Source organism: Danio aesculapii, chromosome 7 (assembly GCF_903798145.1).
Source record: "Danio aesculapii chromosome 7, fDanAes4.1, whole genome shotgun sequence".
Lineage (NCBI taxonomy): Eukaryota > Metazoa > Chordata > Actinopteri > Cypriniformes > Danionidae > Danio > Danio aesculapii.
Genome location: NC_079441.1, coordinates 64,651,303 through 64,661,319, shown reverse-complemented (window position 1 = coordinate 64,661,319; position 10,017 = coordinate 64,651,303). Strand labels below are relative to the sequence as shown.

Below are 10,017 nucleotides of genomic sequence, written 5' to 3'. Positions count from 1 at the left end.
TGTCTGTGCTCGTTGTCACTTTAATTAGAGCATGTGTATTTACATGGGACGGCTCTTGCACCGAGTAAGTTCCTTTCTTATTTTTACAATGCCCAAAATAGCCATTTGTTTCATATTTTTTTAAAGCATTAAAAAAAGTTTACTATGTGTTAAATCATAAATGAATAATCGTTATTAAGGCCCAAACCCAATTCTAAGCCCTTAAAACCAAGTGTGAAGGGGAAGGGCTTTAAAATTTATCCCTAAGAATTGGGACAGCACTACAGGAGCTGCACACGTCATCATGATCTCTTGCTTCATATGAGATCAGATCAGGGGCGTAGTGGACATTTTAAAAGTGGGGGGACGGCTGTATGAGATCATACGTTCATATAATTATTAATCACCTGTTTCTAAATGGTCTATCTCTAAAAGTGAGGGGGACGTATCCCCCCCCCTCCCCGGTTGCTACGCCCCTGGATCAGATGATCGCAACTGCTGTAGTTATTCCAGATGTGCTATTTTTTGTTTTTTTATCTTCAGGAAATCACTGAAGGCATATATTATGTTATCATAACGATCTAATTTGGCAATAAGATCGTAACTGGACTGTGCATTTACACAGTGGCCATATTCATCTATGTAAACACAAGAAAACAACATTAACATTATAGCAGACACTCTAAAAAGCTCATTCCCAGCCACTAGACTTTTCTGACAGGGTATTCGAGTGTCATCGAGTGTCAGAATGTTGTGGGACTGCTATACAGGAGTTATGATTACAGGTTTTAGATCACGAAATGTAGCGGTTTTTATTTTAGCTTTTTTTTTTATGGTAATGATGGTAAAACACGAACGCGGTTATGAATATATTAAAACATGTGCTTGTTTGTTGTAAAAATTCATAATAATGACAAAAAAATACTAATTTGTGGATATTTTTACTTCCGGGTACTGTTGTGGCTGGTGTATTCTGGGAAATTTTCTTACCCCTTGGTTTCGAGTTTGGTGCTGAAAATCTTTGTTCGAAGGGCTAGTCACCCCTTCCCCTTAGCCCTACGCCTTCAAGCTAAAGAGAATTGGGACACCCCTACCCCTCCACGGGAACGCGCAAAATGAGGGGTAGGGGTAAGGGGAAGGGGTAAGGGGTAGAATTGGATTTGGGCCTAACTGTGTTCATTTTGAATCACAAAACACTTTTGTGGTGGAATAGTTAACGCAATGACAAAAAAGCCCAAAAGGACATAAAAGGATATATTGCGCTCAATGTTCTCAACTCATACAATACTTCATGACACTCATCACACCCTTCAAAAGAGATCCTACACCCATTCTAAGCAACACACTTTAAAGGTGCTGTATGTAAGCTTTTGCCTCTTCATAAAAATAAAAATTATATTAAAATTAACTATGGAATGGGTTTTAAATATAAATGTTGAGAGATGCTATATAGAAAAGGTTAATAAAAAAATATTGGTGCAAATTTGACATGAATTTGTATGATTCTACTAGTATTTCTTTCTTTCTAGTTTTCTTTTTTTCAGAACATTACTTGCTTATTTTTAATATCTACTATTACTACTATACGAGTATGGTTATAGACATGTTTCATGATATTGGTAGGTTAAAGAAAGTGTGAATAAGTGAGTAAGAGTATATAATTTACATAGAGCTGTAATGACAGACATTTATTACAGATAAAATTATATGCAGGTATTTTTAAATATTAAAGTAACATTGTATATAATAAGTTTACTCCATCAAAAGATTAATTGAAATGTTAATACACATTATGCAACGTCTTTTTTTCTGGTAAGGGCAAATCTGTTTGTCTTTGTGGAGCAACATGACTTATATCATCCATTTTCTATTCTTTGTTGGTTTACGCAATGAACAAAAACCCCAAAGGACACTGTGTGATATATTGCGCTCAACGTTCTCAACTCATCTGACATTGTAATAACTACAATGCTTCATGACACTCATCACACCCTTTAAAAAAAGATCCTACACCCTTTCTAAGCAATGCGCTTAAACAATAACGTGATTTTTGTGGTGTGATTTTTTACAGCTATGGGTTTTATGGAATATAAATGTTTAAAGAGTTTATGCAATTTAGAAAAGGTTTATTTAAACACTAGTGGTGTGAATTTTGCAAGAATTTATTTTTGATTCTACTAGCATTTCTTTTTTCCAAATTTGATGTTTATTTAGTGACAGCATGGTCACCCACTGAAGTCAAGCAAGGCTGCGCCTGGTAAGTAACTGGATGGGGGACCACATGGGTAAACTAGTTTGTTGACAAATTGGTGTTACTGAGACCAGCAGGGGGCGCTCAACCTGCAGTCGGTGTGGGTCCTAATGCCCCAGTATATTGATGGGGCTCTATACTGCTCAGTGAGCACTGTCTTTTGGATGAGACGTTGAACCAAGGTCCTAAATCTCTGTGGTCATTAAAAATCCCAGGATGTCCTCTCGAAAAAGAGTAGGGGTTTAACCCTGGCATCCTGGCAAATTTGCCCACTGACCTCTGTCCATCATAGCCTCCTAACCATCCCATAATTGGGTTCATCACACTGTCTCCACTCCACCAATCAGCTAGTGTGTGGTGTGCAGTCTAACGAAATATGGTTGTCGTCGTGCCATCCAGGCAGTGGCAGTCTTGGGGGGGGGGGATATGACTGAGGCCTCTCTCGCGCACTCTAGGTGTCACATGCACTCGCTCTCCGGCATTCGCTCCTTCTGCTTTCACACGCACTTGCCCTCTTTGTCAGTGATGGTGCTGCGCGCATCAGTTCCACGCATTCGTCATAAGTTACCCCCAAATTGACACAGGTAATAAGATTCAACTTCATTCATGTTCACGTTGTGAAACACTATCAAAATGTCCACTGTTGATTATATTAGACTTCTGTTTTCAATAGCGATTTTAACACTTTTAATAGAGGAAGTCCTCAGCTATACAGAGGCCATTATTAATCAGAAATTGAGTGTACATAGTTTTATGGTTTTGCAGTCTTGAATTTACAAACAGTCGGTAAGTACCGGAGAACAGATATAACACATCGATCAAATGTAGTTTTCAGTCACACTCACGTGAATGTAATATTCAACTTGTTTAGTTTTGCCTTCTTTCATTTTTGATTTCCGTTGTGACATTAAGCACGAGTCTTCAACACATGATTTATTTACAATACATTTTTAAACATAATAGTTTACCTAACTAATTTCTAATAACTACTTTTTTTTATCTTCCTCATGGTGACACTCAGTGCATTATATTTTACTAGTTATTTTGCAAGACAGTTGTAATCAGACAGTCCCTTTATGTATTTTATAGTCCTTGATTCTAACTAAAGTGTAATTTAAAGATTTAATTAGGTTATGTTAACTACGAAAGTTGGAATAATTAGTCAAATTATCGTGTAACTGATTTGATGTGTATATCAAAAAATATACGTTAAATATTTCTTATGGGGGGCTAATAATACTGACCGTAAATTTATTTATTTATTTATTTTTTTAACTGCTTTTATTCAAGAAATAAACAATAAGAAATACGACTTATTGTGACTCCAGATATAATTATTTTTTTACAGGAAACACTGTGAATTTTTTCTTAGTTTTTTAATCACTTGAGAAACATTATTTGAAATAAATGGGAGGGCAAAACAAATTGACTTCAACTGTAAGCCTATCTGTTCAAGTTTACAGGTGCAAAAATGTGCCTTGATGTACTTGAATGTTAAAAATGTGTTTTCCTACACCAATACAAAGCTATTTGTCAATTAAATTAACAAGGAAGATTATTTTGAGTTTATTTAATTATCTTGTTTATGAAGCCTGCAGAGTGATCCATGAAAAAAAGACTTCGAATAATTGCTTAAGTACTTTTTGATGTATGTTAAAATTTAAATCGGTAAAGAAAGCTCGTCGCATTTTCAATGTGGTTTTAGACGCATTTTGTGAATATAAAAAGTTAACTAGAATCAGTACAAGCTGCATAGAGTGGTTACAAGTAACAAAACACAATTAAATACAAATTTTGCAAGCTAGAGAAAACAAGGAGGCAACCATTTTAATCGCACTTACTTACACTTGTGAAATGGAGGAAGAAACTGGTCCATGAACTGTGTAGTGTAAAGTTCCTGTCAAGCTTCTTTTTTGCTACAGTGTTTTTGGGCGGGGGGTTCAATTTCCCGGGTCTGCGTGCGCAACAAATGGGTGGGGCTTGAGTTTCATATCGACGTCACGCCAACATGGCTAAAGATTCGTTACCCCGACAATTCATTTAAACCAATCTAAGTCAACTCTTTTATAGACGTATCAATAGTATTAAACACAGTGCACTTTCAGACTTAAGCCTTAGCTGGATATTTCACTTCACTTAGAGCTGTGTTACACACTGCATGAAAGGTCACTTTCAAAAACCAATAATAGGGGCTCTTTAAAAGCAGCTGAGCATGCCCTTGCCTTCGTAAAATGTGCCATGTGAGGCTGGCACATCAAGAAGAAAGTTCTTTCTTTCCTCCACAATGTCGTCCAAGATCAACCACAGATGTATCTCAATGGCCACCAATGCTGCCTTGGATTGAACGATCGCAGCGGCTGTTGTTTGTTGGCCCAGAGAGCTAGATCTATGGTTTGGCACAGCTCACCCACCGCCTCAGGGGACAGTGCCTGGCTCTCATCCAAATATTTTAGCATGTCGGCCTGGTATGCTTGCAATACTTCCATTATGTGCCTGCTGCCACCTAAGCTTTGCCGTTGGATATCATATGTTACGGCTTAGATGGCAGAGTTTCAGTCGTCAAAGAGGATGTATTATGCTTTGAGACAGCCTGTGAACATCTCTTTAACAAGAGGCATCCATTGCTTGTACAATTTGCCTAGTTTGCATGATAAATTGATAAAAATGGAGTAAAAATTATTGCTCCACAATACCTCAGCATGGAGAAAGGAGGAGGAAAAAAGTGTGAAGTGGTAATGCCCAAACAGAAATCGCTCAAGTCTACTGTACTATGAGCAAACTACCATGTCACAGATCTAGTCTGTCCATTGCATGGACGATAATGTCCAACAGCTCATTATATGCATGGCTAGCAGGTAGAGCAGGCTCACTAATGACATTTCTGGCCTCCTCGGCACATCCAACTCATACTACTTAGATGCCAATTAAGCAGTATAATATGGCTAAAAAGAAAAAGCATCCTGATCCATCAGATTGCTGGAGTTATCAAAGATAAGGTGTCAGAAACTCCTGTCAAGGAAGGACACACTTCCTGAAATCCTTGGCTTGGTGTTTATAGTGTTTCCTTCCAATACGAACAGCTCCTTGCCATTTCTTGGAAAATCATATCAAACTGGTTAGATATTCCACGACCCAACATATGCTGATTGAACATGTTCAGTTGGGTGAAAACAAACACACTAATCTAACAAACTCAAACAGACGTTTTGCTGTCATTCATTTGTGTGGTGTGACGGCCTTTATACTCACTGGTGCACCAGTAATGTCTTCATGGACTGTCATTGGCAAACAGAATTGTTGCATTTAGACATGTACTTCCAGGAACATAAGTTTGACAGGGAAAATAGGTTGTTTTTAATTCATCAATGTCATAAAACCTCATTAGTGTGATCCTAAACTTTTCATTATTTTCAAAAAAACAGGTTAGATGTGCTCATTTGGACAGTCTAGGTCTGGTTTGTTGGCAAAAGAGATGGGAGTTTGCTCGTAGTGAAATTGAGCCATTTTGATCTGAGCCTTTTCTAGGAATGGGCTGGTACTAGTGTGGTTTGCAATGTACATATACACAGTACTACAACTTAGCTAAGTGACAGCACCACAATGTCAATATATATTACTCAATATTATTTTTATTTATCCTTCAATTAAATCATCATAGATCATAAGTTTAAATGTGCATGCACTAGATAGATGGATGGCTAGACAGACAGGCAAATAAACAGACAGATGGTTTTACTATCATTTTTAAATCACAGCAAAAAGTTTAGTCTCTGATGAAACACTTGACACCTTGTTAGTGTACTAATATTTGACATTTCTTTGGGTTCTAGCTAAGAATTTTTTTTTAATTCCTTTGAGTTCATCCGTTGAAATAAGTAGGTTTGACATGCTCACTTGTGGTTTGCACAAGGCTCTGTGCTGGAACCAATATTGTCTTTGATTTATATGCTACAACTCAACTCTGTGAATGTACATTTTCACCAATGCATATTACTTATATTTTTTATTTTCCTTCAATTCAGTTTTGACCCTAGGCCTATTAGTTTAAATGCGGATGCACTTCAAATAAATAAATAAATAAATAAATAAATAAATAAATATATATATATATATATATATATATATATATATATATATATATATATATATATATATATATAACCTTCATTTTCAATCTATTTTATACATTTCCTAGGCATTCTAATACTGCGATTTCACACATTGCCGGTAACATTCATTCATTCATTTACTTTTCGGCTTAGTCCCTTTATTAATCAGGGGGCGCCACAGCGGAAACATTTAACACTGTTCAGCAGCCTTCCATGCAATTTCAGGTCTGCTGAGCCTATTTTTAGTCTCATCAAAACATTTTACCAGTACTCTTTTAGTCTTTAGTTTTTTTTACCAGTATTTGAATAGTTGCAAAAAGAAAATCAGTCCATCTATCTATCAGTCTATCTATCTATTTATCAGTTTCTTAATTTCAGTTTTGAGTAGCGCTTAAGTGTGTTCTGGAAAATTACTGAAATAATATCTTTGAGTAAAACGTGTTGGCTATAATGTAACATAATATGATAACATCCCTTCAGATTTCTTTGATGCAATTGTTTTTGGTTTCTTCAGTTTGGTCCCTTACTAGGACTTACTGCATGTGTCATGACATAGCCATTCCTCTTCCACATTTAGAAAACTTCTCTCATGGTTACCTAATGTGTCCCATGAGAGTATGACAAGGTTATACACCTCCCATAGATCACTTAAACTTCAGGTGGACAATGCTTGCACCACGATGTTTGGCACAAATCTCTTCTTTTATTTCTTCAGTCTGACCTGGTAAACGGGAAACCCGAATCCCAGAACTGCAGAACAAAGAGCCATAAATCTTTAGATTTAACCTAGAGTTGTTATGAACAGTACAAGAAATTCTACAGAATTTACTCTGCTACTCCAAATAAAGCTAAAATTATGTTTTTGTATTATTAGTTTTATGTAATAAATGGATATTGTCTATTTGATTGAAATGTCAATGTCAAATGTGGTCATATTTTTTAAATACTTACTCTAATATTTGAATGAAGCATGAAAGAAGTGCAATCACCAGCAATAACAAAAACTCATATATATAAATTCAGGCATCCTAAATGCAATATTTCAATTTAAATAGTATATACAGTATAAATAAATAAATATATATAAATAAATATATATTTATATATATATATATATATATATATATATATATATATATATATATATATATATATATATATATATATATATATATATATATATATATATAAATAAATATATTTATTTATGTGTGTGTATATATATATATATATATATATATATATATATATATTTTTTTTTTTTTTATACTATATTTTTATACTATATATACTATTTAAATTGGAATATTGCATTTAGGATACCTGAATTTATATATGAGCTATTGTTATTACTGGTGATTGCACTTCTTTCATGCTTCTATTCACATATTAGAGTTAGTATTTAAAAAATATGACCACATAACCACATTTGACAAGAATGACATTTTAATCAAATAGACAAAATCCATTTATTACATAAAAGATAGATATATAAAGTCTGTGATGATGTGTTTTGAGTCTCTGAACTTGCTATAATGAAATAAATGTTTACTTTGTCGAAGATGGCACACTGCCTGACCGTCACAGCCGTACATGGCGCTAGTTCTACAGCACTGTGATCACGGGGGTCTTGACCAAGGTGTTGAAAACAGAATTCGTGGGGGTGTTGGTAGTCATGTGTCGTAATGTGCATGCCAGTCTCCATCAAAGCATGGATGACATCACCATCAATAATGGAGATAGTTCATCAATGACCAATGGGAGGGGTCTTGCACATATAAAAGGACGAAGAGTAGCCCTATCACACAGATATGACACCGAACAACACATGGAACCTCTTACTACAGCAGCTCCGAAACACCAAAGCAATCAAATAAAATACAACAAGAACTGGTAAGTTCAGACCCCATTGTTACTCTATCATGGAAACTCAATCATGTGAATGATTGCTTATCTTTAACTCATCCAACAGGTATCACTATGTTACTCATACGTTGTTTGGAGAAAGCCACGCTCATTATTGTGCTGTGGAGTCTTTGCAGCTTTTTATTTCTGGAGGGACTGCCAATTAGGTAAGAGAGATGAGATGAGATGTTGGTGTGGCTTTTAGCTTTGTGATTTCAATGAAAATCTGACCCCTGCATTTCTCCATCTGCAACAGCAAGAGGTCAATCAGCGAAGTTCAGCTGATGCACAATGTTCGGGAGCACAAGGAGATGTTAGACAGACAGGACTGGCTTCAGTTGAAGCTGAACAATATCATCATACCCTCTGTAAACGATTCCCAGAAAGAGAGAAAAGGGAAAACCAACGGCCCATCTGTCAAACGTTTAAGAAAGGGGGAAGGTGCGACCTGGAGCTTTTACTGATAATGTCAAAACCAAGTGTTTTTTGAAAAGCTAATGAACTAACGTCAGGGCAGGAGAGAGGACACAGTAAGTGTCAATTAAAATATACTGTTGTACTTGGAGAAAGTCCACTGATTTACTTATGCTTTTCTAAAATAGTATTTTTATTTATTTAATTAATGTATTTATTTATTAATTTTTGTTATTTAGATATGAAAGCATAATGTTCAGACCCTGTGTAGGACACACAAAGGGCATTGTCTTAACCCTGCAGTAGACCTATGCCAAGTAAAGTTTTGGTTCTGTGTGTATTTATTCTTTAAATGTATTTTCTAGAAAGTCATTGTAATTTTTTAGACATCCAACTATTGCACTAATATGTGGACCAACTGCATTTCTCACTGTTCACTATATTACATACACAACAACCAAGTGAGATTGACTTACTTTGTGTTACTCCTCATTCTTGCTTTCTTTCTTTCTTTCTTTCTTTCTTTCTGCCTCTAGATAGATAGATAGATAGATAGATAGATAGATAGATAGATAGATAGATAGATAGATAGATAGATAGATAGATAGATAGATAGATAGATAGATAGATAGATAGATAGATAGATAGAGTTCAGGGGATTTCTTCTCATTTCTCATATATTAAATCACTGCAGAAAGTTCAGCTTGTGATGAAATATATAAACATCTTGTTAATGTACTTATATTTTACATGTCTTTGGGTTCTCTAGATTACAATCTATTTTTTAAACTTCTTTGAGTTCATCCATTAAAATAAATAGCTCACTTGTGGTGTGCACAAGGCTCTGTGCTGGGACCAATATTGTCTTTAATTTATATGCTATAATTCAACTCTGTGAATGAGAATGTACATTTTCAACACTGCATGTTATTATTTTTTCCATCAGCTCAGTTTTGACCCTAATAGTTCTAATCTACAACGGCATTAAGGTTGACTTACTTTGTGTTACTCCTCATTCTTGCTTTCTTTTTTCTGCCTCAAGATGGATGGAAGGATGGTGAAAAAGTGAAAAAAAAACATTTCCAGCCTGGTCTTAGCTGGTCAAGCCAGTTTAAGCTGGACAGCTGCTGGTTTTGGATGGGTTCCCAGCCTGGCTAGGCTGGTCATGCTGGTTTTAGCTGGTCATCTCCCAGCTTGACCAGCTAAGACCTGGCTGGAACCCAGCCTAGAAATGGCAAAACCCCCTTTAAAACCAGGCTGGTCGACCAGCTAAAACCAGCTAACCAGCCTAGGCTGGTTTAAGCTGTTTTTTTTTTTCAGTTCAGGGGATATATTCTTATTTTAAATCACTGCAGAAAG

General features: G+C 35.6%; 1 protein-coding gene across 1 annotated transcript; it reads left to right on the top strand.

Annotated features, from left to right (window-relative positions):
* The first annotated feature begins 8,150 nt into the window (after positions 1-8,150).
* pth1b (parathyroid hormone 1b) lies at positions 8,151-9,185 on the top strand. Its single transcript, XM_056462981.1, has 3 exons — positions 8,151-8,232; positions 8,312-8,411; positions 8,501-9,185. The coding sequence occupies exons 2-3, from the start codon at positions 8,320-8,322 to the stop codon at positions 8,706-8,708; spliced, it is 300 nt and encodes a 99-aa protein (XP_056318956.1). The 5' UTR covers positions 8,151-8,232; positions 8,312-8,319; the 3' UTR covers positions 8,709-9,185.
* Positions 9,186-10,017: the final 832 nt, after the last annotated feature.

Excerpts from the sequence above, each read along its gene's own strand:
- pth1b (XM_056462981.1), top strand. The coding sequence starts at position 8,320 with ATGTTACTCATACGTTGTTTGGAGAAAGCCACGCTCATTATTGTGCTG. Across the intron at positions 8,412-8,500 it reads CTGGAGGGACTGCCAATTAG|CAAGAGGTCAATCAGCGAAG; the intron begins GTAAGAGAGATG and ends CATCTGCAACAG.